The sequence below is a fragment of the Drosophila sulfurigaster genome, chromosome 2R (assembly GCF_023558435.1).
Source record: "Drosophila sulfurigaster albostrigata strain 15112-1811.04 chromosome 2R, ASM2355843v2, whole genome shotgun sequence".
NCBI lineage: Eukaryota > Metazoa > Arthropoda > Insecta > Diptera > Drosophilidae > Drosophila > Drosophila sulfurigaster.
The window spans coordinates 22,426,125-22,453,810 of NC_084882.1; the positions used below are offsets into that span (position 1 = coordinate 22,426,125).

At 39.0% G+C, this 27,686-nt stretch overlaps 3 protein-coding genes across 3 annotated transcripts in view; 2 read left to right on the plus strand and 1 right to left on the minus strand.

The window, feature by feature from the left end:
* Positions 1 to 2,743: 2,743 nt before the first annotated feature.
* LOC133837059 (uncharacterized) lies at positions 2,744 to 3,915 on the plus strand. Its single transcript, XM_062267713.1, has 2 exons — positions 2,744 to 2,965; positions 3,038 to 3,915. Exons 1-2 carry the CDS (start codon positions 2,779 to 2,781, stop codon positions 3,685 to 3,687), a joined length of 837 nt encoding a protein of 278 aa, XP_062123697.1. The 5' UTR covers positions 2,744 to 2,778; the 3' UTR covers positions 3,688 to 3,915.
* Positions 3,916 to 5,235: 1,320 nt separating this feature from the next.
* Positions 5,236 to 27,686, plus strand: part of LOC133839587 (coiled-coil domain-containing protein lobo) — a 33,613-nt gene continuing 11,162 nt past the window's right edge. Inside the window, exons 1-2 of the mRNA XM_062271203.1 lie at positions 5,236 to 5,820; positions 5,882 to 6,010. Of these exons, the coding sequence (XP_062127187.1) occupies positions 5,401 to 5,820; positions 5,882 to 6,010 (549 nt within the window). The 5' untranslated portion in view covers positions 5,236 to 5,400. The remainder of the gene's footprint in view (positions 5,821 to 5,881; positions 6,011 to 27,686) is intronic.
* LOC133839588 (protein distal antenna) lies at positions 8,370 to 18,103 on the minus strand. Its single transcript, XM_062271204.1, is given in 5 exon segments — positions 8,370 to 9,646; positions 9,648 to 9,947; positions 9,949 to 11,169; positions 11,171 to 11,274; positions 17,109 to 18,103. Coding segments are annotated over 4 exon segments (2,436 nt in total). The 5' UTR covers positions 11,222 to 11,274; positions 17,109 to 18,103; the 3' UTR covers positions 8,370 to 8,782.

A 27,686-nucleotide genomic window follows, 5' to 3' on the forward strand; every position in this document is an offset into this window, starting at 1 on the left:
ATATTTATACTTGTAATGTTAAAGGAACAAATGCGGGCAATGCTCGAAGCTCGATGCTCGATGCTGCTGCTCTCGACACACGCTCCAGTGAAAAAACCATAACAGACTAAAACCACGAGCTCTGCGTTCTGCTTTCTGCGTTTCTCGTTCATAAAAAAGAGACTACGCTTTTGTGTGTGCGAATGCACGTGGCATTATTGTCTTAGCAACCAGGACAAAAACAATAACAGCATACTCTGCTCATACCCTAGACCCAAATGCTCATGGCACTTGCACTCATAGAGCACTCATAGTATATTTTGGTATATTTAGCGAGCATCCTTCTCGGAGAGAGGTTCTCCTAGGCAGATAGTGAGAGAGTGGATGCTGTCAAATGGCCCTCTTTCAGCTAGTAAATGTAGCCATCTAATCAGTTCCAACTCATTCGATTATACGTCCATTTAATATGAATAATGCATGCGTGTTTAATTAGTGCTATTGCCAAACAAATCCATGATTGTGCAATAAAGACAAGTTGTTGCCATGAATACCCTTTGAACTTGGCTTTACTCTCTTTCACTCTCTCCAAGAGAGATAACTTTGGCAATTGGACATGCGCATACACAGATACTAACACACACACACACACACACACTAGTATCAAACAAGCTAGAGAACTAATTTCAAGTGTCAAAAGTTGTCCGAATTCACGAGCCCAACACAAAGCAAAACCTTAGGAACTCAGTGTTCTCGTGCTCGAGAGTTGAATTAACCAAAACCAGATACCGTATTGTCAAGTTTACCGAATTTTCATTGGGGATGCTGCACTACAGCAAACATTGATACAAATTACGAGGGTAGTTCAAAAATAAAACATGTAATCTTTATATTGTAAGAGAAGTACTATAAAACCTGAGTAAATTAATGTAAAACTGCATCTCACATCAGAAATGCAAAAATTATATTTCAGAAATTAATTTGGTAAGTTAATAATTCCGGAAAATTAAAAACTAACCTGCGAACTATCTATCTATCTATCTTATATTTATAGCAGCTCTGATGTCTTCGGTTTTAGAAAACCCATTTAATGCCTTCTTTTATAGCTTATATAGTCATTAAAAATAATTAACAACCCTATGAAATAGTTTCTTCTAGTTTATAAATTTATATTCAAATTTGTATTAAGTAATGTGAACCACTTAGATGTAATATTTTGTAAAATTTTACAGCGAGAGAGAGGGAATTGAAGTTTCAATAAATAATATTTCAAATTATTATTTGAAATCCAAATAAAATAATTGAAGTTTTGAAAAAATGTCATCATAAATTTGGAAAAAATTTATACTTTTAACTCAGAATGCAAAACACAAATAAATTATATTTTGGGAATAAGATATATACATATTTGGATACACCTTTTTAAGACAATTTTTCTGAATTCGTTACTGTGCTTTATAATATAATATTATGAACAGCCGAAGTAAAGTCGATTGTTTTGGGATCGATACAAAAATACTTCCCAAAATCATAAATAGTTTAATATTTAATCCTTTGGCAGTGTAAACAGAAAGATCGCTGCCAAATCCACTTCCGCTCTATCAAAACAGCGGAAAGCAGCAACTTGGCTACAAGTAAAGAGTAGTCGCGACATTTTAAACACAAGACAAACAAACAGGCACGCGACGTTTCAACGCTGACTGGGCCAAAATGACATGCGTCTTTATCTTTACTCCGTAGTCAGTCGTATTTCGGTGGGACTTCAATCATCAATCGTCAGTCGTCAGTCGACAGTCGTCTGCTTGGTTAAGTCGCAAAGCAAACAAAGCCATCTAATGGCGTCTGTGTTGAGTGCGAGTCTTATCAATGCTTTTAGTCGATCTAAATAGTAGAATATCAAATTGCCGCCAAAGATCAGATTCGAAAGGAATAAATACAGAAGAGTCTCAGTCGATAAGTCAAGTCTTCCTAAAGAGACCCCTTCATGCTGTCATTATATTCAAATTATCTAATCGAGGAGGTTAGAAACTCTTAAGCTCGCCATTTAGTTGCCACATCTGGTTGGTTTGTGGCATTTATCATTAGAGGCGCCGGATAATTATAGACTCGTCGGGTAGAGAGTCGCATTGTCCTGCACCGCAAATCGCATTTACATTGCATTATTTCTATTGCATCAATAAAACGCATTTTCAGGCATAATTAGCGACACATTTGTGAACCAAGCGACCAAGACACGACTGAGAAGCGAGAGATCGGCGCGCTTGATCCCTTTATGGCTGGCGCTAGGATTTATATGCACTTCCTTTCACATTTAAAAAGGCGAGCAGCTACCTGCCGCTGACTGTTGTCCGTAGTCTCTACAGCCTGTAGCCTGCAGCCTGCACGATCCACTTACATTCATGAAACTCAATTGCATTTTGATTCGGCTCAACTCGTGTCGCAGTCGCAGCCGATGTCGCGGTCGCGATCACAGTCGCAGACTGTCGGATTGGCGGACTGGATTCGACTGGACTGGACGAGTCTACCTGTGTCTGTGACTGGAGACCATAAGCGTTAATTTGGCTGCTCGGTTGCCTTTTAATTGCCACTGCTGGCTCAAAGTGCGCTAAGTGTTACTAAGAAAAACAAAGCCAGAACATTGTTCGATTACGATTGCGATTGCGCAGCTCAGCGTCTCTCTCTTACTCTATGGTTGACTCCCAGTTCATGTCGAGGATCGGCCAGAGTATTTAAGGAGGCACAACTCTGAGGAGTGTGTCATTTTGAAGTGAACTGCTCAAGGAACAGCAAGTGTCTCTCAACATGGTTGCAAACATTAAAGTTTTCGTCATTCTGATGCTGACAGCACATCAGAGTTGCTTTGGATATTACATCAGGAAGTCCGAAGAATCGTCGCCGACAAAACAACAAACTGCATCTGCCATCAAAAGTCAACACAACGATGAATGGGGCGCAATCCAAAATACCCTCGGACTCTCCCAAGAAAAAGGTGTGTTTCCCTCACTCAACAACTCCAAACTGACAATCAAACTAACCTGCTATTTATTCATCTTATTTGCAGTTGAATTGCTTAAGTCACAAAAAGATCAACAGGGCACAAAGGAGCTGTTGAACCGTTTCATCAAGGAGAATCCCAAATACCTAACATCGACCAAAAATAAACACACAAACACCAATGCTAATGCTAATGCAATCAAGCCACCAAGTTATCAATTCAAACGACTTCTACGAGCTTTGGCCCAGAACCTGAAGAGCTCGAACCGCATGCTGAAAACATCCTTCAACTTCGAGCTGGCCGACAGACCGCTGAAGTCCCTAAAGCGACCCAGGCGCAAGATTGCCGTCAAGATGGTGTCGGACATGTCCTCGGAACACGTTGACAATCTGATCAAAATGTTCTACGAGAAGCATAACATTCAACCCGAACCCGACTACTACAATGACCGAATTGTCCAGGACAACGAAGACGAGGGCGATTACAGTGAACAGGACATTCCACGTCAATCACCATCCGATGTCGATCCCGACTCCGATTACGAGTACGATAATCTGTACGACGATGAACGAGATGTTGGTCTCACGGCCAAGATGAACCGCAACCTGGAGTATGGTTCGTTCCAGGACCTCATTCTGCAGGCGAATCGTAATGAATGGGAACGTGAGCATGAGGAGACTAAGTTGCATAATACCAGCAATGATCACTTCATTTAGATACGTTCTAAGGGTTGTTCATATGCCGGCATTGAACATCAATCACTTGCACAATACTCATCAGCTTTAACTGGGCCTGTTTCGATTAAGAAGAGAAACATTTTTGTTAATAACTATTAATTATTTATTTGCTAATATTCTGCTACTTATATATTTATATAAATTCTTGAATATTATAGATTTATTATATTATATTATAGATTTATTGTTAATTAATTAATTAATTTTATGAAAATATAAACACAATTTTTTTTCGAATTGCAAGTTTTTTTATTATACAATGTACCATATAGAAATGGTGATTACCAATCAATGAAGAGAAGAAGAAAAAGTTTCAACAAAAATAATTAAATTTGTAATTTGATTTATTCGATTTTTCAAAAATACAAAATAAATAAAAATAATATATTAGCATAGCATTTTCAGCTATTCCAATTCGAACAGATTTATATTTTAGTGTTCCAAGTCTTCTAAGCAACTAAAATCAAAGCCTGGTATAACACAGCCAATTTGAAATGGAACATGATAAAGTTATTGCTGACATAATTTTTTGGACTACCAAAGCAGTCAGCCCATTAAAACGACACAAATCCAGATCAACAGAAAATATAAAAATTAGGTAGCACAAAATATAAACTCCAAAGATTTGTTTAGATTAAAGCAATTTATTCTTGAAAAGCATTTAGTAGATATGTATCAATCTAGGAACAATCATTGCATAGGGTGGGCGACTACTGTATACCAGTTTAGCGTTTAGAAATCATAGCTATCATAATTCGCAAACTGATCTACAGGAGTTGCCACTCTAGCTATTAAATTAAAGCAGAGCGAAAATGAGGAAAACAGCGTCAAGTACCTTCGGGTTAAGTACTGCTTGCTAAAAAGTAACAGTGTGGTTCACTGCTTTCCGAGCAGTGTGTACATGAGCTACTTTACACTGCTTTCAAGATTTCCTCTGGACTGCTCTATGAGTTGTGTAGGGTTAACTGCTTTATTTTAATATCTGCTACCAATCGAATGATATTCTGACATAAGAATATATTTTATTTATATTTTAAATCTTTTAAAGTACAAATTTAGAAAACAAGACGATATAGTTGTTTGGTGTTTTTAACAGTATTTGCGAATTAAATATGAATTGCAGCACCCTATTAAATATTTTATATAGGGATAAAACGCCATCTATGGCCTGGGAGAATGAGGTCAGGCAACAACTAAACTGTGCTACAAACTTATGCAATAACTCTAAAACTGTGTTGCTCTTTGCTATGTATACATAGTTTGGCTTAAAACCAAAGTGGATAAATTGCTAATCAGCTTGAAACCATTTACGATATTGCACAGCACTAATGTATTTATAGCAAGTAGCTTTGTATTGGCATACAACTACCGCCCTCTATCCAATAAATTTATATTAACTATTGTTTGCGCTCTCAATAGCTGCTTAATTTGTTTTGGTTGTGAAACTGGAAATCCAGTATATTTTTATTTTCAGAATTACCAAAATAACGTGGTGAGCAGTTAAGTTTAATTTCAGATTTCCCCACACGCGCTTTGAGTTATTCGTCAAATTAGGTGTTTTTCCCTATTACTCATTTTAAAAACATACTCATAACTGTGTAATTCACCAATTTTCCGTGGTTGTTAAGGCAACAGCACTAAATTGTATTGCGAACAGAAAACACAAAAGAACACGAATTGAACAGTCGCAGAATGCCGAAAGTGTTATTCCAAAAATATAAAAAGTTCTCCGGGAATATAGATCCGAGTAAACATGCTGCCAAATTGAAGGAAATCGAGGAGCGCCTCAGTGAAGATGGCGAATATTCATATCCCATGGAATATGAATATGAAATGGAAGAAGCAGAGACCGGATCGGAGGGGGTGGAAACCGAAATGAGTTTATCCGAAGGAGAGCCAGCATTGGAAATTGGCAAAATAGATCTTTCCTTCCCGGAGACTACCGAAGAATTTCAAAATAGCCCTCAATGTTTTCCTCCCTCTTACTACACATTGTCTCCAAAGGAACGTCTTTTGCTCCTCTACGCGGAAAACTTTCGCAAACAGTTTGTTCTCGGTCATCCAAAGCGTAGAGCCATGGTCCTAGCACCTCCTAATGAATGCAATGTGCAGGTAAATTGGATAAGTAGGAAAAATAACTTGGAAATTACTCTCATTTCTTTTACACCTGCAGAAGTTTGTTTGCACCACAATAAGACCGACGGCATTCGCCTATTCAGAGCTCATTTCGAGTGTGGAGGAAATTGCTAAATTCGTTGCCGACTTTGTGCAGTACGAGCCAATGGAGGATCCCATAAATCTGGTAAGAATTCAATATTTATCTCCATACTTCAACCTACTTGTATAACGATGTGCAGAACGTAGCCTATTGATCAAAATGAAGATATTCTCTATCGAGCATCTTCGTAAAAACTAGGTCTTTAAGCTTATGCATTAATTCGTCCATAATAGTACTTTATAATCACATATGGGTAATTCCCAGACAAAATTTGTCGCGTGCGAAACTATTAACAGGCAAAACAATAAACTGAAACAATTTTAAAAATAAGTAATGATTATTCTTATAGCTCTGGATTAGCACAATATTTAAAGCTAAGATTGATTTTAGGAACTTTATCAAAACTTTATTTCAACTTGTGTTCAAGTTACGAAACAATTACAAAATCGTTCTTGGCTTAAATTAAGGCGCTAATCAAGAGCTATAAGATTAATTCATACTCAAAATAAAAAATGTTTTTGTATATGTTCATTTTCACTTTAGACAGTATTGCACTCGACATTTACGCCAGAGATTTACCCATATATTATTTATTGTTTATAATTTCTCTTTTCCCATATTATAGAACACCATTAGATGAAAGCATTAATATTTTTGATATTATAAGTCAATTGATATGAACATCTTTAAATCATATGAACAAAAATTATTCAAATTAACAAGATTCAATATTGCATATCATAAACAGCTACAAACCTCATTGATATCTAAAGACATTCTTATGCAACAAACTCATTTATTTATATGAGCATTATTGCCAAGTTGACATATTTTTAAACTTTGCAAATACCGACTTTTTTAGAATCTCTAGGTGACCAAGTGTACTCTAAAACAAATAGTTGAATGTTTTCAAAAAACTATTTAACTTCTTTATAAACTGAACTGCTCTAAACACAATACACAAAATCACATAACTTTATTAAGTTTTTTTTGTTTAATTTGTTGTGCTATGATTATGAAAATTGTTAAGTTAATATTATTTCGCAACCATAACTTGTCTATTTAATAAAATAATATCAAAAGAGCGGTATTATCTTATCAAAAAATTAGCATATGTTTTTATATTATATTACAACTTCGTGATCTGAGAGAAACTCAGCTTATTTGTGTAATGTTTTCCGTCCTAGAGAATTTTTTTTTTTGTTAATTTTCTGAGTATTATACTAAAACAAAAGTTCTGTTTCATTTAAGTGACAAATAACTGTATAAATCATAGGCATAGATAATTTAGTTTAGAAGGGAAATGTCTATAAAAATGAATTACTCCCTTCTAAATATTTTAAAAATATATGAATATTTTTAGATTTAAGTTCGGATTGTTTTTAAATGTTGTCGTCATTGATATAAATAATTTGCTGTTGGCATTAAAGCGTTAAATTTGAAACATTAAAATTTGAATTCACTTACAAATGAGCTTAATGCTCATACATGTTTGTTTTGTTTTTGTTTTCGTATTTTGTTCGTCAAATGAATATCAACTCCATTCAGCTATTAGCTCAAAGATACAAACAAAGTTTGTGGGTAGTTATGCCTTCAATGAAAATTGTATTTTGATAAAAACAACAGAATCACGAATCAAAAACAACTAAGATTGGAATCTTATGTGTAAACATCTGGCTTATTAAAAATATATTTATTGTGGAAAGAACTATCTTTGATTTGTAATTTTAATTTGACCCTATAAAGCATAAATAGCGGAGTCTATACATTTCATTTAAAATTCCATATACAAATCATACATTATCATTATTATTTTTTTTTTTTATCAAAAATTTTGGTTATTTTATTTTTTTTTTTTAATATATTTATATTGATATTGATTTATTGATATTTTTATAAAATTACTAAAAATCATTATAAAGAAAATCATAAACTTCATGAATATAAGAATCATGACGGAGATTCATAGAATGTGCTCTTATTCTTTGTTAAATTGGCATATTCATAATAATTCAATTATCTTCCCCAAGAAATAATTAGTTCTCCGGCATGAGCAAAGTTTTTTTATTTTAAGTTTTTGAGACAGATAAATATGCCCACGATTTATATATTTTGCCATCTTCCTGAAAATACTTACCGTTTTTTAATGTGTTCTTCAAAATAAATAGTCAATTGGTTTCATAAAAATTGTCTAATTCGAATGTTTTATTAAACATGTTTGCAAAATGAATACATCTACTGTTATAAATTCATAAATTCATGTTATTTGAATATTTGATGGATTTCAGATTGGTAAAATTCTTATGAGCACATGTTTCAATATTTGCATGATTAGTTGAATTAATTAATAAAAAGTTTCTAATATCAAATCCGATCAATACGATTGACTCGCTCCAGTTCAGTTCAGTTCCTGTCTGTTTGTCTGTCTGTCAGTCGTTTGGGGTTTTATTTTGTTTTTGTTTTTTGTTTTTTTCTTAGAGATAAGTTCTATAACTAAAAACTTCAAGCGTTAACATTTTTCTAGTATGAATAAAAACATGAAACATTTGTTTAATTTGATATCAAGAAATGAGTAAAAGTTAAAATAATGCCAAGTATAATCGAGTAATCGAAAAAAGGAAATGAATCAATCATTTTTGTGTGGAGTATTTACAATTATTATCCCTTATGCTAAATTATTTCATAGAGAGAAAGAGTGGAAACCAGAACACAAAGATATCAATCAAATTGTGAATGGATAATGCTCAGGATCAGCTTAGACTATAGTTAAAAAACATACATACAGATACAAATACAGAGATTTACATATACAGATATATACTATATATAATTGTTGGGGGAGATGGAAGAAGTGGGTTACTCAAAGTCATGCTGTACATTATCATCGCCATCGTTATCGTTATCAATATCGTTATCGTTATCGCTATCGCTGGAACTGTCATCGTCGGACTGCTGTTGATACTCGCCCGTGATCTGGCAGTCGTCGGGATCATCATCGAGGTCACAGTGTACAAATTCGTAGGGAGGGAAGATCAGGGAGCTCAGCAGCGTGGCCGACGATTGATAAACAGCTGGCGAGAACTGTTCTATCACCTTTTGCTGCTGCTCCAACATTCCAACTGAGTTGAGGGTCGAGGTATCCGTGGCTGGCTCCGCAAGCGCCAACTTCGGTTTGTCCTATTTGCGACGACGCGACTTGTTTCTGCTTGCCGCATCGTCGTTGTCCTCGCTCTCACCCAAGAGGAGCTCACCTGGAGTTGTTGTTGTTGTCGTCGCTTCACTACTCGAGGATTTGATGGCAGCGATGAGGAATCTCAGCTGCATTAACTGCACAGCAGTCACGCGAGGATTGCTGCAGTTTTCCAGCCACTGCAGAAACTTCTCGCCATGCTTGATGGCCACCACCTCCTCAATGTCCTCGCTGTCCATCTCCATGAACTTGGCTCGCTCCTCCTCATCGGTTTTATTCGAGTTGTTGTTGTTGTTGTTGTGTGTGTTGTTGTTGCTCTCGCAGACATCGTTGTTGTTGTGATGATGCGAATCGCTGTTGAAACTCATCTCGGAATCGAGCTCAGTGTTATGGGGCGTGGACGTGGCTGCATTGCCGCCTATTTTGTATATGATGTTGTTCAGCACACTCTTACAATCCTCACCCACGCTGTTTGCATCACCTATGTTGGCTTGAGGATGTGGATTCGACGCTGCCCTTGGCTCGGGACTCTGATCGCGACTCGCTGAGGGGGGAGATTAGTGTGGGACTGGGCGTGGCAGAGCTGGCTGTCTTCACGGACTTGGCTGAGAGATCTTCCGGCTTGCTCGCCGCTTCACCTTCTGCTTCCGCTTCCAATTCGTTTTCCGTCTCCGGTTCAGCTTCCATTTCGCCATCAGCATCCGCATCATTCTCGGGATCGGTGTGTTGTTGCTCATTGGAGGACAAACTACGCACGGAGGGCGTACCTACGGTCTCCTTGGTCAGCTGTGAGTACAGAATGTTCTCGAATGGCGGCTTGGCAATGTCCCCCCAGCTGCGTGGCATCTCCTCCGGCAGCTGCCGCCTGATGTTGCAGGGAATTCGCCTGAAGAGCAGCCAAATTCGGGTTGAGTGAGTGCAAACTGGCGCCAAAGGCTTTGCACCAATTGTACCAGGCGGTGTTTTTGTCATCCAAGCTGCCCGAGGGCGTCGACGATGGTGTCAGCGGCGCTGAAGGGATGGGCGGCGTGTTGCCAAACTGATTGAGTTGCTGCTGCTGTGGCGTGGATGAGCGTATGGGCGGACTGGTGACACCCAAGGTCACTGGCGGTGGTGGCGGATACAAGCTGTTCAACCCCAGCATCGCCTGCTGCGACTTGAGCCAGTAAAGTAGCGGATCGTCGGGCAACCCGGACAATGGGGCCACGCAACCCACGAGCGAGGGCGCCAAAGATGGACTGGGACTCTTGATGCTGCTGCCACTCTTGGGATCGCAGTCGCCGGGTGTCTTTTGCTTAGCCCAGTTCTTCACCGACAACGCAGGAGTTCGCTCTCGCTCCCTCTCCCCATTATCACTGCGTGGACTCTGCACCTGGGCGAGATTTGCTTGCGCCGGTGGCTTGGGTTGGCGCAATGTGTTGGCAGTGGCTGCAAAACTGTTCAGACCCGACATGGCCGCCAACCCGGGATTCAGCTGGGCGAGCAGATTAAGATTGGAGGTCAGCTCATTGAAGCTGATCGCAAGCGGGGATTGCGAGATGCCCGTTAGACCTGATAGATGCGTCAGACTCGACAGGGGACTGATCGCATTCAGGGAGGGATCTGTTTGACCAGGTCGCGAGATGTCCGCGCCAAACACTTTGTTCTTAACTGCCGCCCCATTGAAGCCCACATAGTCCACGGGCAACCCGTTGTAGTTCATGTCCGCCAAACTTTTGTTGGTGCTGTAGTCGAGACCGTTGAGCGGCGATCGCTTGAAGGCCAACTCATCAAAGTTCATCTTGTTGGAGAAGTTCAGTGGCAGAGAAGTGTTGTCCAGACGCTGACGCTTCTCTGGGGGCCCCAGTAGATGCCCAGCCGCCCCATCCAGCTTATCTGCCAGCGCATCGGCGCACATCTTGTCCGCTGCCGATTGGCGGGACATGAAGCGCAGCTTGTCCTCGTTCTTACACCAGCCACGCAGCGTAGACTCCGGCACTCCAATGTCGCGGGCCACCGACGCTTTGGATTCGCCATCGTGGATGCGCTGTATGGCATGGATCTTGTCGCGGGGGGGTCAAGCTACGCAAAGGTCGCTTGCCCTTAGTGCCCATGCGTATGTTCATGTGGGAATAGCTGGAAATATCCAACTTCAAGCCGTTATCGAACAGTTTGGCGTCTGCAATGAGAAAGCAAGAGAGATACGAAAAGTGAGTGAAAGTTACAGAGTTTGAAGCTGGGTGTGCTCGACTGCAAGACACCCTTTTGTAGTTTTAATCATTTAGCTGAATTCTTTAAAATCTTTCTAGTATTTTGAATTGATTCTAAAGCAGTTTTTACAGTAATGTAGTTTCTAATGCGTTTTATTTTTAATATTTTAAGAATATATTTTGTAAATACTCGTAATAAGCTTTTAAACCTATGCAAATTCAACTAAGCATCCCTTCTGTTTTCTATATTTATCGACATTTTAGATCACTATTCAACCATTTTTAATTTACAAAAACTTCTAAAATAAGGAACCTGTTTTTCATATTTATAAATTGATTTTATTTATTGTATGAACAATTTTTAATTTGCAGTATCGATTAAAATGGGGAGTCATATTTACTTTTTATAAATTTCCTTTATTTTGTCTATAGATTGTAAGAATCTCTTGAGGGAATTGAAGTTTTCTTCGATCTCTGATTTGACACCAAATTAAACTCTGACTTTTAAAATTCCTGAGATCGAGGTGTTTATACAGGCAGAAACACAGACAGAGAGTCAAACTGACTTGGGAATATATTCTCTACTATTAACGCTGATCTCTAGTTGTGTGTTTATACCAGAAAGGGTTGCAGATGCTTTCCGTTAGATTGATTGCCAGTTGCCACAAAGCTATCATGCCCTTCTCTTCCTTTCGCTAGTGGGTATTGTAAGATGCAGGTGAAGCAGGAGTTGAGGTCGAAGACTTTGATAAAAAGACAAGTGGCTGAAGATGAGACACAGGACGCAAAGGAATCGGCAACTAATTGCAGTGACACACTTAAGATGCACACGCATCCGCAGCACGCCGCACGCACATAATGAATGCATGCAGCACAGCACATAGCCGAAAATAATGCGTTTCTATTCGCCAGCAGCGAATACATGGCAAGTACATGCATCCCATACATATGTACAGATGTCGAGCGAATGCTCAATGCGCGCGCCATGTACTTGCCACTGGGGTAGTTGCTGTTGGAGCATCGAGCATGGAGATACGAGGGGCGAGGCGAGTCGCACACGTTCGCACGAAGCTCCAATAAAATCGCGTCGCGCTTTAAAGTTTTACGGACAGCTCGCGAGGTAGATGTAAATAAACCGCACGCACACACCGATACGCGCTCAAGTACACGCATTCAAAGTTGAGCACACATACACACACACACACACTAGCGCAAGCATCAAAAATTCTCACACCACTGCAAAGATGGATTTACACGGCGAAATGAGCTGTGGCACGCCCCCATGCCACTAACAACTCGTTGCACGACGAGAACGCCAACTACGACGACGTCGAGGTCGTAGGAATGCCAAAAATGAAAAGGCCTGAGCATACACAAATACACACACACACACGCACACATACAGGGCAAACGCACACAGAGACAATGGAATATGCTAATTGGTGCGTTGAGTTCGCGCCTGCTCCAAATTGCAACACACACATACATACGCACACACAGAGATAGAGCCGCGAGAATCTACGAATAAGCAACAAGAACAAACCATTCGCCAACGTCACCATCGTCGTCATCGTCGTCGGCTGTGGCACGAGTGGCGACCCGAGCGCACGATGTCCACGATTTATAACTTGTTTACCTGCCTTCGTGCAAAACGGAGAACAACAACAACAGAGAGGAGAGCAACAAGAAGAGCAACAACAGTTGTAGCGACAACACGACAACATCAAGTTTGTCGTTGGAAGCTCTCTGTGCAGTGCTGTGTGTCGAAAAAAACATCCCCATGCAGTAGCAATAGCAGGTGACCCCCCTCCCCCATCCAACGTGCTCAATCAGTTGTAGCCTGTTGCGTTGCCCACTCCCAATAGAGGAGAACAGCAGCAACAACAAAAAACAAACTGCAGCAGCAGGTGCATTGCAAAAATGTCAGAAAATGCAGAGTGGGAGAGAGAATGGGAAAGAGGGAACTGAACTAAAAGACATGGACTGGACGCTTGCAATATTCAGGCCTTAAGTGGTTATAGGTTAGACTCAAGATGATGGCAGCAGACGGCAGCAGACCGTCGGTATCTTAGGAGCAAAGCGAATGACAATATGCTCCGCCTCCGTCGCCGTCTCAGTTTAGCAAGTGCGAGGCATGCAAAGGAGCTTTGCTGTTGCTGTGTTGCTGTTTGCCATTTGAAGGAGCGGGACACGCGATTTTAAAATGAAAAACACGTTTTGCGCATGACTGACACATGATTTCTTTCTTTCGAGTATGCACACACCTACAAAACACAGACACAGACACAGACACAAACACACGCACACGCACACACACAGCAACATGCAAAACAACAGATTGAGCAGCAAAGGCGGCACTCGATTCGAAACTTGCGTGTATGTGTGTGCAAAGAGAGAAAGAGAACTTAAACTTAAGAGTAATACAGCAAAAGGATCCAAAGAGTAACAATTAGTTTGTGTGTTCATAAGATGCTGTAGCGTTATTTGCGTGCGCCTTCTGCGACTAGTTTATTTAAATAGATAATTAAATAATATTGCAATTTTAATTATTTTAAATTTTTTTTTTATTATTTTAAATAAATAATATAATTCAGAGAATGATCATGCAAGTAGTTTATTTGATTTTCTTACACTTTATTTAAATCAGTTTATTTAAATGCATATAAAACGTATGTTGGACAAGAACCTTAAATGATTGATATCAATTGGAGGCCTTGAAACGGAATCCTATTGCAATGTTAAGTATTGTTTAACAGGATTACTGTTATTAGCGAAGGCTCTTGTGGCCATTCACTTTGGTGCCCTTAACCTTCAATTCAATAACCTATATACAATGTGTAAATACATAAGTTGATGCATGGCTGTGCGAGTGTGTGTGCAGACATTGAAGCTCATAACCAATGGAGTGGCAAATAACTGTGTCGGCTGTAAAGCTGTTCCCCCCCCTCCCACAAACACACACCCCACCAAACACATATCGAATAAAACTTTTACAACTGTATAAAAATTGCAAGGTCTTTTAGCATTGAGCAGCAGCAGCAGCAGAGAAGCAAAAGCTAAAGCAAAAGAATTTTTACTTTCTCTTTCAAACAGTGTCCGTCCGGTGTCCTCTACACTACCCCTCCCCACTACCTTCACTGTCCATGCCCATGCCGGGCCATGCCATTAAACTTTTCACGAACCGAACTGGGACAGTGTATGGAAAAAAATCTAGTAACAACAGAAAAAGATGAAAGAAATATATGTGTATAAAAGAATTACAGCAAGTTTGTCCATATGTGTCTGAGTGTGTGTGTTTGTGTTCGTCTGTGAATGTGTCTGGTGTGCAGCTACTAAGCGCCACACTTGCTTACATACAGACATAAACACAAGAGCTCCTTACACACTCCTTCTTCCCCACTACATTCATACTCACACACACACACACACACTCACAAAGTCATACATATAGCTGTAATGGCCGGCCGGCTGACTGCTTATTCATATATGTATGTACGTGTGTATGTGTGCTTGTACACACTCACATTTTTTTTTCTACGTCTGTCTGTTAGTTGCTGTGTGTGTGTGTGTGTGTGTGTGTGTGTATGGGGCTAAAGCTTGTGATTTTCCTATATACAATTATAATTTTATTGTATTTACTATTTTTATCGTCTCTTTGGCCTCGTATCGAACTCACTCAGACACAGACTCAGACTCGGACTCAGACTGCGATTGCATGAGGCGGGAGGAGTGGAGAAAAATAGCGGGACAGAGGGACAGGGACAGGACAGTCTGGTAAATGCAGGTCAACGACAGGAACTACTCCTCGTAGTCAACTAATATCTACAAATGGATGTCTCCATATATGTACATATATCTATGTGCAAATGGTGGGAACAATTCAAATATAGGATATGTATGAGCTTTTTTTTTATTGTTGCGTCTATGTTGTGTTTGTGCCCTTGTGTGTTTGTGTGTGTGTTTTTGTGTCTATTTCTGTTTGGGTTAATGCAAAAAAGAGTAAAATGGCTGAAAGAGTCATACCAAATAAAAAAGAAAAACAACAAGTTTAAATTGTCTGCTGCCAATTGTAACATGTGCGAACTGCAAATGACCAAAGGTCACACCTTCGCACCTGTTGAAAGACCAATATTTCTCTGAAAACTATGCCATAAATAATTCATTATACTTCAAAGTTACTTTCTCATTACAAAAGCCATATTGATCCATATTGTTGATGTTTCCATTTTGATACTTATACTCAAAATAAATCTTGTACTTCGAAAGTGTTTTATGCTTACAACTGAGATGTCTAGCCAAACATTATATAATAGTATGTTAATATCCATGAATGTAGGTGCATTTCAGATAACGACCACTCTTTGTTCCAAAAATACTATTCTTAAAGAAGGTGTTTTGACAATATAGTATGGAACAAAATATATAAATATATGCACATAGAGTATAAAAATTTGATAATACCAGTAGACGAATAAATAACATTATTGCAATAAAAACTCGCATTCAATTGTATTTGTTTCATTCTATAGCTACCAATTATTATTAGTCTATTTTACAATTTTAAATGGAGAAAGATTTGATTTAACTATGTCAACCTTATATGTGTAAATGGAATTTCTAAAGAATGCAACATAATATTAACGCTTTCCCGAAAAAGGTTACTTTTGTTATAGTTATAGTTTGAAGATAAATAATACAAAAATTCCCTTACAACCGTGGTCTGCTTGTAATTAATGTTAAAATAGTGTCATTGTTTATGATTTTTCACTAGTTCTCAAACTTTACTAACGGTTTAAGCTTATAGCTCTCAAATTCAATGGTTGCGGATATGTATAAGTAATTCGATTTTAAATCAATATCACCGACGCAATTTCGTAAACCTAAACATTGATAAAACTGGCAATGTCCATGGTCAAATTTATAAAATTTATTAAAACCTCATCAAAATAAACCAATTCTGAAGACTCTGTTTCTTCTAACTCTCTTTTTCCCAGTAGACCACTCAAATCTTAGCAAATAATTATGAACAAGTCTGAATAGGTCTATCTATCTTCTACTATTGAGTTTCGTGTTAACTCTACTGTAGATACTGGGAGATTTAAATTTGAAAAGACGGGTCAAGTTATTAAATTCTTTTCATACGTATACTTATTATTACATGCATACATATTAACAGTTAATATTTGTATTATGTCTTATGTACTACAATTGTAACTTATGCAAGTTAGAAAACATACATACAAGTAATTTTAAGACAATAATTCGTATTAAAATAAATTTTAAAATATTGTAAAATCATTTTTATATTCCTTTAGAAAACGTAAAAGAGTAATATTGATATATTGACCATTAATATTATTATGCATTATACATATATATACACATATAAATGTATACACGGTAGTTTAGGTTCAGGACTTTTGTAGTCCCTGTCTTTTCGATTATGTACTCAAGAACTCACATGTTGAAACTGATTCCAACACTTTGTATACATTATCAAATCATTTTCGTATGCAAATGAGTGAGTCACGTGTCCGTTTTCTATGGATGCCGAACATATATATATCGAATGCTGCGTAATGCATTTATTTAACTTTAATACATGAATTAAAATATTTTATTAAATATTAAAATATATTTAAGAACTTTGCACTTTCACTGAGATGTTTATAATTATAATATTATAAATTACACTTGTCTAAATACCATTTGCACAGGTTCAATATCTTATACCTTTCTTAACTGATTAATCAAGTGTAGGGTAATGTTAAACAAACTTATTTAAATGAATATTCATACTAACCTTTTTTGGGCACCTCAGCAAATAAATTGTTATGGAATCGTCCGAATATATTCGACGATTCGATTACAAAAAAATTTTTTTATTTTAGTTTTTAGAATGTTTTACTTTGTTTTTAGTTGTAGGTATTATGTTGTTCACTGTTATTATCCATAAATTGAGCAGTTTTTGTAGTTAAATATTATTTAATTGGCCTAAATAATGTGGTTACAATCCTTTTTCGTTGATTCGTTTAGATAAATTTGAAGGAAGCACAAAACACGATGCACAGCACTTCACATGTATGTTTATGGCATAAAACTAAAATATTCCGCTGGATATTTTTTGTTGCACATCTGTCGATTCAATTAGCTGAGCAGAATGTCAAATGAAATCGCGAAAATGAGCCGCGACAACGCACACGGTGTTTGAGCGACCGGCTGTCGAAAGGATATGACCGCTTTGCCGTACACCAATGTCCTGCGAACCTAAACAGCTAGCGTCCGGCGACAAACTACCGCGAGTCAGCGTCAGCGTCAGCTTCACCGTCAGCAGCAGCGTCAGCGAGCGCAGAAATCGTGAGCGAATTTTGATTTTAGCGCGGCGAATTTCCGCACCACGAACAGTTTCTCCTGAGCGCGCGGTCGCCGCTCCGTGCGACTGTGTGTGTGTGTGTGTGTGTGCGTGTGTGCGTGTGTGAGTGCGAGAGTGTGTGTAAGTAAGTGAGCGAGCCAACAGATGCACGTGTGTGAGTTTGTTTACACTCGTATGGTCAGTTTTGTTGTCGTTATGCTGTTTCTTTGCGCCTTTGCTTGTTCGTTTGTTAGTGAGTATCGGTGTCAGTGTGTATGTGTGAGTGGTTGACTGTGCTCAGCGCGCTCTCTTTCTCTCTCGCTCTCTTCTCTTCACTTCTCTTCACGTTGTTCCGTTTGCCGTTGTCGCTGTTTGCGTATTCGCGGCCTTTTTCGGTGACAGGCAAATGTACAATGATTAATAACGACCAAGACGGCAGCGAAGACGTAGCTCTGTTTCTGTTTCAGTTTCTGTCTCTCGCTGCTTTGCTGCCTCGCATCGCATCGCATCGGTCAGCCGCAGCCGCAGCACTGGCCATGCTAAAAAGGGACAAGCCGCCTCGCTTGGACACAATAGCGACACTCACACTCACGCACACACAAGAAGCACAAACACATTTGCACGCAATTCAGTCACATAGGCTTCGACGACGACGACGACGTCAGCGACTGCGACGACGACGACGACGACGCAATGTTCGTGCGGTCGGGCAGTCGGCTTTTGCGAGGCGCAGCACATCCTTCTTGGCCGCAGCGACAGGCCTACTTTCTTCTGGTCATACTGCTTGTATTCAAATCTTGCTCTATGCGGATGTGTGCAGACACACTCTCGTATGCTTCGTATATGTACATTGTATGTACATGTATACGTAAGTTTTTTGTTTCAGTGCGATGGATGGATGGATTGAAAGATGGATGGATGGATGGGCTGGCCGTTGTTGGTGGAGTAAATGTGAGCAAAATCGAATGCTGCGTGCACCGTTGGCAAAATACGAGTTATGTATGTGACATGCTTGTGCGTACGTGTGTGTGAAGGCGAAGTCGAACTCGAAGTCGTTGGCGGGATGCAGGGTTGCTGGACAGTTTCGATACAATGTCTTAGCCCTTTTTTAGCAGTTTCAGAAGACAAGCACTACAGATGGCGGAATAGCAGAATATAATGAGCAAGAGATGGGGGAAAAGGATGCGGATAGGAATGCAAATCGAAGGACTGTAGACATGGGTCCCCATTGATAACGTCACCGGCAACACACTTGATTGCTGGCGATGATGTCTTCTTGAATATATTTAGAATAGAGTATTCCATCAAGTAAATTCTCCAATCAATAGGCATCGAATAGAGGAGTCTATCTTCTTCTTCATATTCACCGCTACCTTCTTTTTTTGCCCTTAGCACGCGGTTGCTATCGCTGTTATTGCTGTTGGTCTAAGTCAAGTTTTCATCGCATTGTTGTGATGTTTGCCTTCATCGGCTGTTTACGATAACTCCCCTCTCTCTCAGTCGTTCTCTCTTCGCAGTTTTACGAGAGAGAGAGAGAACATTACATTTCGCACAGTCTCGAAGGGAACTAAGCAGCTGTTCCCATTCGGACAATGACGATGCTGTTGTTGTGTTTAGCTTATAGCAGATAACCTCAGTTCGAACATGCGTCCACGTCCTTAGAGCTGAACTTCTTGCCTAGCAGGACGATATAACCAATGCATATCCTGCATAAATTTAAAGTGCTTTCCTACGTTTACATATCATTACTAAACCAAATGGTGATAAATTGAAAACGAATTCATTTTTGAATATTCATATCAATATCGTGTTATTCAAATTAGGTATATTATTATTAGATTTATTAGTTAAATTATTAATAAATAGAAAATTTAAATTTTATATTAATTTTGTTCAATTATTTTACTTCTTCATTTATTTCCTCGATCAGCATAAAAATTAAGGGCAGTTCATTATATTTTTTTTTTATAGCTATGTATACTTGAATTGTGCAAAAGCTGAAACCTTCTCATTTTTGTGTTTATGTATGTCGTTTATATAAGCAACGCACTTATTTATTATAACATATTATACATATGGATTATATAATCCAAAGATGCAAATACTTTCCGATTATTTAGAAAAACTAATACGGGAGCTTCGCGTGGATTATATTAACGTTTTGTCCATTTGATCTCAGAAATCAAATTTTTATGTTAACAAGTAATATTTCAAGTAGTTATGAAAATCACTCTTTATTATTGCAATTAATTTAATTAATTACGTTTTAGCACTTTCCCAAAAAACGGTTCGAATATAATAAAAACCCCCTTTTCAAGAAAAAAATCCAAATTGCTCTAAAAAATTTACCAAATGTCATAAAAAGTTGTTTATTTATAGTTCATTAAGAATATTTATATATAATATATAGAGGGGTTCATTAAGGATATTTATGTTTAATATATACAATAGGTGTTTAATGCACACCGGGTATATTTTGGGGGAAAAAATGGAAAATCTGTAACCTAAAATTATTGGATTGTTTGTAATTTTCTAGCTAAATTTACTCTATATAAAACTAAAGAATAAATATTAAGGGGCATTAAGAATGATATATTTGTCTAGCATTTTAATGAGACACAATTCATGTTTTAATATAGAAGAAGAAATGCGTGTGCTAAACTCACGGTTAGATAAGGACTTTGGTAGTTGCATGTTGGTAGAAGATGATTACACAAGCAACATGTGCATACAATATATTAATGTCAATATAGCAAACGCAACTGCAGCTTGTCTTATGACCAAGAGCTGCGTCAGCTTTACCTTCAGATGCAATATCAGCTTCGTCTTCAGTTTGAGATTGAGCTTCAGAGGCAGCAGCGACAACGACAACGACATCGACAGCGATGCCGTTGACCATTATAACGAGGATAAAGGCAACAACAGCGTCAGCAGGGAGTTCGAGAAATCGCTAAGAATAGCTTTCGAAACTGACAAATACTCGTATGCATATGTACCGACAAACACATATACGCATATATCCTTACTTGAGGACTACACCTAGAGCAGCGACAAGTGCGAGTCGAAGGTATATACGGGATTCTTACTAAAAAGCCAGTCCACTTGCTCTTGGCATGGGGCCGTAGGTCGATTCGTTCGGTTCATTCGCCGTGTGCATAACACACACACACACACACACACACATACACTCAACACACGCTGCGAGCGACGGACATTTCAACATCCTTAGCGCAAATTTCGTTGCAGCGCAAAATTTAGAGTTGCTTTATCGCAAGTCACGTATGGATATATACATAATACATACATAGATATGTATGTGTGTATCCTTCAGATTTCCATCGTCGATAGCCAGGCTGTGTGAATACCAACCAAGCAATCGTCTGTCCTGTCCGTTGTCCCCTGTTGTCCTGCTGTCCATTCGAGCGAGAGCATCCAGAGCAAAGCGACCATTGTCCACCAAGTCAAAATTTTCCATTTTCGTTCTCGTTGGGTTCCTCGTTTTTGGTGTCTCGTGTACTTTCTCTAATATCTGCAGCTCCTTTTGCCCAGCTGCTTCAGAGTGAATGCCCATCCAACAGCGGCCGATTTGTCGTCCAGCATGGCTAGCAATCGTCCTTTCTCCAACTCCACGAACTCCCAACTCCTTCTCCTTGCCCACCCAACGCCTTCTGTCAAATGGCTTGGTGTTAGTGCGTGTGTGCGCACAATTACGAATTCGTCGTCGTCGTCGTCGACGTTGTCGTTGTCCTGAACTAAACTCGATTCGCTTTCACCCATACTTGTCGGCCGCCTCGCTGTCACCGTTGCCCAGCATTCTCATCATCATCATATCCCCCCCCACATGCTCTCAATTCCCATCCCATCCCTGGTGCCAGAGCTCGTGGTCCCTGTTGCCTGGTCCTCCGCCAGCTGCCAACTTCCGCACACACTCACACCTTGTTGTTGCTGCTGCGTCGGCGAAGGAAAATTTCGCGTGAATTGAAAGATGAAGGCACATGGGGCAGGACACTGGTCACCAAGCCACCGAGAGCATGTGTGTGTGTGTATCTTTGGGCATGTGTGTGTGTACATAATATACACACATACACACACGCACACATCCATCTAGCCACCCACCCAACTATTGGGGAGAGAAGTCCACATCTTCTCGCATTGTCTTCACATAGCAGTTTTAAAAACAAAATTTGCAGTTTGCCTGCTAAAAAGCTGGCTTTTATACCTACCGAAGAACATATACACACACACGCCGTATGTATTCGCATAGTCTGTGTGTGTGTATGGCACATACGAAGAAATACAAAGGCAGCGCAGTGTTTGGACTCTATATGTCTTATACGCATGTCTGACCGTTTGCCGTGTTTCCCTTTCGAACAGGTTTTGTCATCGTTTCTTTGGTCAAATCTATGCAGATGAATGCATTCGTCTGAGCTGAGTACACTCACAGTCGCAGTCGCACTCACACTTGTACTTGCACTCGCCTTTACCTTCGTCGTCGTCGTCGTATTCAAAGTGTGTGCGATTAGAGCTGCTTAAGATCGATCGTTGTTTCAACCTGTCGCATCCTTCCGCTTATCCTCTACACTGAGAGAAAACTTAAGATCGAAAAACGAATGACTAAAATGCACTGCGCAAATGTCTTGTGCTAGTAACCATTTAATAAATACCGATATTTAATTTTTAAAAAAATAAAAACAAAATATAGCTAATCAATTAGAAATATTAATAATAGTTTTCTAAATTTTATTTTCTTATAATATAAAAATACAAAAATTATTATTATTGGGTAATTGTTAAAATTAAAGATTAACATATTCTTCTTATAATATTCACTTCGTAAAAATAAATAAATAAACTAAGTACAGCAAAACAATTAGTAAAAATTATCCATCTTTAATAATAAAAAAAATTATTTAAATAACACTAAAATTAAAAATAAAACTGGGAAATAATTAAATAAACAACAGATAACCACATTAAAAAAATTATAATTTTTTGTGGTATATCATTATGATTTTAATCATTTTCAACATTTCGCTAAAAGTGATATATCATATTAATTTGTTAAATAGTGAATACGAATAATAATTGATAGAAAAATAAAAGTAGGTTAACACGGTAATAAATAAATTTAAATAATCGGTTAAAAATAACAATTTTATTTGGTAACAATTAAAAACAAATAAGAAACAATTAAGCATTAGATAAATATCATAAAATAAATAGAAAAATATTTTTTAAATGTTTTATTCTTTATATTATAATTTTATAAATATGTTTTTTTGTTTCACGTATGCGTAATTTTTCAAATGTTTCTCTCAGTGTAGCTTCTGCAGCATTGCGTACTAAAGAAATAGTTTAATCCCTTCTCCGCAGATCCGGAGTGGGCTTCTTAGTCTCTTCTTAGACTTAGTCTGAACTCAGGTCGGTGGCTACCTGCTAAGCACCCAACACACTACACTACTATATTCTGCATATACTCGTAACCCGAAAAAAGCATGCTATCCTTTTCGGACACAAGTTGGCCGCTCTTGCTCGCACTCGCTGGCGCTGTGGGATGTGTTTTGTGTCCGGCTTGCTTGGTCTTGATATAAGCTAAGGCGATTTGAGCAGACGAAAACCGCAGCAGCAGCAGCAGCAACGGCAACGGCAGCAGCAAGTTGTTATATTCAGTTTCAGAGTTCGTCCAGTGCTCCTTTCGTCTCGTGAATCCTTTCCTTGCGTTTCATTTTATTCCATGCTGTGGCATGGCTCTGCTCATTGCTGTTGCCGTTGCTGTTGCTGTTGCTATGATTTGCATATCGTAGTTGCTAGCTTGCTTTGTTTTAATGCGTCTGCCTCTGCCTCAACCTCTCGCTCACTCACTCGCTCTCTCTCTGTCTCTCTCGCTTTCGAGGAGTCTGCCTCCGCCTCAGCTACAGCTTCAGCGAGGGCCTTTGCCTTTGCCTTTGCCACCTCAGATGCCACCACCATTGCCGAGGCTTGCCGATGTCCGAGCTCTTTTGTCAGCTACCGTTACCTGAATCCGCATGTGCGCCTCTGTCTCTGTATCAGTGTATGTGTGTGTGTGTGATACGCGTGTGTGTGTGTGTATGTATGTTGCCTATGTCAGACTGCTGCTGCCCAGGATGCCGCCGCGTAAGAAGAAGGCAAACGTTGCTGGCTGAGGCTGGCATTTGTCCTTCCAATCTAAGCTAAATGTGCTGCCCACCATCCACTTGCCACCATCCAACTTGCTGCTTGCTGCTTGCCACTTCTCCTGTTGTCGTTGCCATCGTTCTTGCTGCTGCTGCAGAAAACAGAGAATTTGAAACAATTGAGGCGCCAACGGAGGGACGTCATGGCAGACGCAGCGCAGCAATTTCGACCACCAACTACTGACCACTGACCGACTCGGACTGCATCTACACCGTGCTTACGCTTAGCATAGCTCCTGCTCCTGCTTCTGCCGAACAGAGATAGCAACAGATAGAGTCCGAGAGAGAGAGAGAGAGAGAGAGAGAGTAAGCGAGAAGGAGAGCGAGCTTCTCGGGGATGCCGTGTGTGCGACAGGGACAGGCGCTGACTTTGGCAAAAGCTCTTAGCAACGTGCGGCCGAATCCTTCTCAAAATTAAACTATATGCAGCAAGGAAAGACATGCTGCACACACTGCTGCCACTTCGTCCAGTGCGTCCTGCAACCTGCGTCCGAAAACCATTCACCATTCACCATTCTCGAGTCTCGAGCCACATGCAAATAACGCAGACACATGCAGTTTTTCTTGTATCCTTTCCCCCCTTCTCACAGTTGCAGCTCCTGCTTCTTATGTATTCGCTCGAGCTTTGTTAAGATATTCTTTGCCTCTAAGATGGACGACGCTTGATACGAGTCCGAGTTGTAGCTGCAGCTAGGCGTTAGATACTTCAGCTCACACACATACACACACACACACAGACCCACACACACATACACACACACATGTGCAAGTTCAATCAGCTGCTAATTGCAGAACGTCCAAAACAGTACATAGCCAGCTAGGATGAGTGAGTTGGCAGCAACTGCAACAGCAACAACAACCACACAGCAACAAGAGCAACTGCAATATGCGATTACTCCTGCCAGGACTCGCACTTGGCAACTGAGATACTCGACGATGGTTGGACACAGTCGCATCCAGCGCCAAGTGTTTGCATAACTTTGTAGCCTTATCCAGATCCAATGCTAATCCATTACCTCGTTGCTCAAATAATATCTGCAACATGCACTTTACGTATAAGAAGTTATCGAAATAGCGACCAACTAAGTATTTATTAAACATTTGCGACTGATCCCTAATTGCAGTTAAACTGCGACTCAAGAATACTTTTTTGTGTAAGCCAACCTAAGCTTTCTTGTTAAGAAATAACTTTTATTTTTATTCAGTATTTTATATGTTAATCAATTTTACACTGATTTGCATCTACTGAGGCATACTACTTATTAATCGTGCCCAAATATCGTTGATAAACTTAACTTCTGTATTAAGACTATGCTTTTTGGAATTAATTATCAATTCGATTAATTATATTCTTCTTTTTTAAGTTGCAATGAGTTAACAAATCATTGTGGAAGCTACTCATAATTAGTAATAAGTTAACAATCTGTGTCTACTTTACATGAGAAAGTTACTTTATATATAACTGAACATTTTAGAGTATTCCATACATCACAAGTATATGTTACTTGCGCAGCTTAAAAAAAACTTAAAACAAGTAAGAAAGCTTCAGTCGAGTGTGCTCGACTGTGAGATACCCGCTACCCATTTTGAATAAAAGCAAAATATTATTTTCAAAATATACCGAAAATAATACAAAAATACTAAAAATATACCGAAATATATACCGAATATATAAATATACCGTGTATTTGGTATATCGATATAGTACCACATTGAAAATATACCACATTGTCGGCCAAAACAACTAAGACCCCTACTAAGTAGGCATTTTTGACCATACAAAAGTATTTCTTTAATAACTTCCACAATTTTTATCTGGTCGCACTATTGTTATTATTGTATACACTAAAACTCGCAGCTCTAGCTTTAAAATTATGCTTGTTATTCGATTTTTTTTTTATTTATCGGGGCGGAAGTGGGCGTGGCAAAATTTTAAAATAAACTTTATCTGCGTGCAAACTTAAAAAAAGCTGTCGAAAAAAATTATAGCTATATCTCTTATAGTCTCTGAGATCCAGTGTTTCATACGGACAAACGGACAGTCACACACAGACACACAGACGGACATGGCTAGATCGTCTCGGCTGTTGACGCTGATCAAGAATATATATACTTTATAGGGTCGGGGATACCTCCTTCTACCTGTTACATAAATTTCCTGCCGGCACAAAGTTATAATACCCTTCTACCCTATGGGTAGCGGGTATAAAAAAACAACTTAATACTTTCTAGTCAAGTGAGCTCAACTAAGATATACCCTGAACCAAACTAATTTTAGACCCCTTAGAATATAGAGTATACATAGGTGGTTAATATCATTACATTAATCTTTCAAGTTATGGAAAAAATGTAAGAATTTCGTGATATTCGTGAGTTATGAGAGTTGCCTGAAAAATGGATAATATTCATGAGCAAATATGTTATATTGGGATGTAAATTTGTAATCTTTCTAATTCTAAATACTCTAATATTTCACTCTTTAAGCTTTTTTATTAAAATTCGTTACCATTTCTAGTCAGTTTTCTACTATAAAAGAACTGACCTGAACTGGTTATGTAAATAACCACATTATAGTATTATTATCATTGGATCAATAGTTCGAAAGTGGAACGAACATAAGTTTCAAAAGATTAAAATGTATTTGACTTCTCATGTGGATTTACTTGTATACTCTTCCCAAAACATATTAAAATCGAATATATGTATGTCTTGAATCCTATAAACTAAATAACTAAAATATCAAACAATATATTTTAATATTTTAATCGTGTACTATTGTCATGAACTTAGACAATAAATATTTTACTGTATTTCCTATATACATATATACCATACAGTGTATTTAATCGTCGTTGAATAGAATGCTTGCTTTTCTCTCATATTTCTTTTTAAATTCGTCGAAGAAACCAAAAGCAAACCAAAATCCGAAACCGCGTCAGCTTCGATGTCTCGATGATGTTTTGCGATATTCATTCGTTTTCACACCCGATTTCCGAGGGCGACGAACACATAGAGAAGGGAGAAACAATGTATAGAAGGACTTGGATTGGGATTTGCGAAACGCGATGACGCTGCATCATTGGGATTGTTGCCTTAGCTGGAAATTGCCGACAAGTCGATGCGACTGAAGAGACTCGCTCGCTGAGATGAGTGTGCTACAGCCAGACAAGTAAAAATTTGCCTTTGTATTGGCCTAGCACAGAGAGAGAGAAAGAGAGGGAGAAATGCATAGATTTTGAAAGGGTTTTTTTCTTGGGTCTATTCTTGGCGTTGTTGCTCTTATTGTAATTGTTGCTGTTGTTGTTTCATTATCGATACTGCACTGCACTGCAGGTAGAGCAAAGTTGGCGATACGGCAAAACACTGCAGAGCGGAAGAGAGAGGAAGAGGATGCCAGAAGGGGGCCTCGAGTGTCGTGTCCTTTGCAGTCCTTTGCACTTGTCGACAATGAAATACAAGGAAATATTGCGGCAGCGATGTAAAGCACAAAAACGCGATTTGGCGCGCATTAAGAGCGCCTCAGAGAAGGAGGCGAAGGAGAAGCCAAAGAACTAGAGAGTGTATGTGCTAGATAGGTTACAAGGATATGGGGAAGGTGCAAAGATGGGGTTGTAACATTTGAAAACGACACTAATCAATAATTAATTATGAATGTGTATTTATCTGGCAAATCAATAAAATTAACAATAGAAAAACACACATCAATTTCTCAGTCTCCCCTCTCTGTGTGTCTAATGTCATTGGAGCAGGAGCATGTGGAAGGGTCACTCTGAAGTGAAACGCAATACGAAATTGCTGAGGACAACCGATGTGTCCTTTGCAGCGAAAGGGGCAA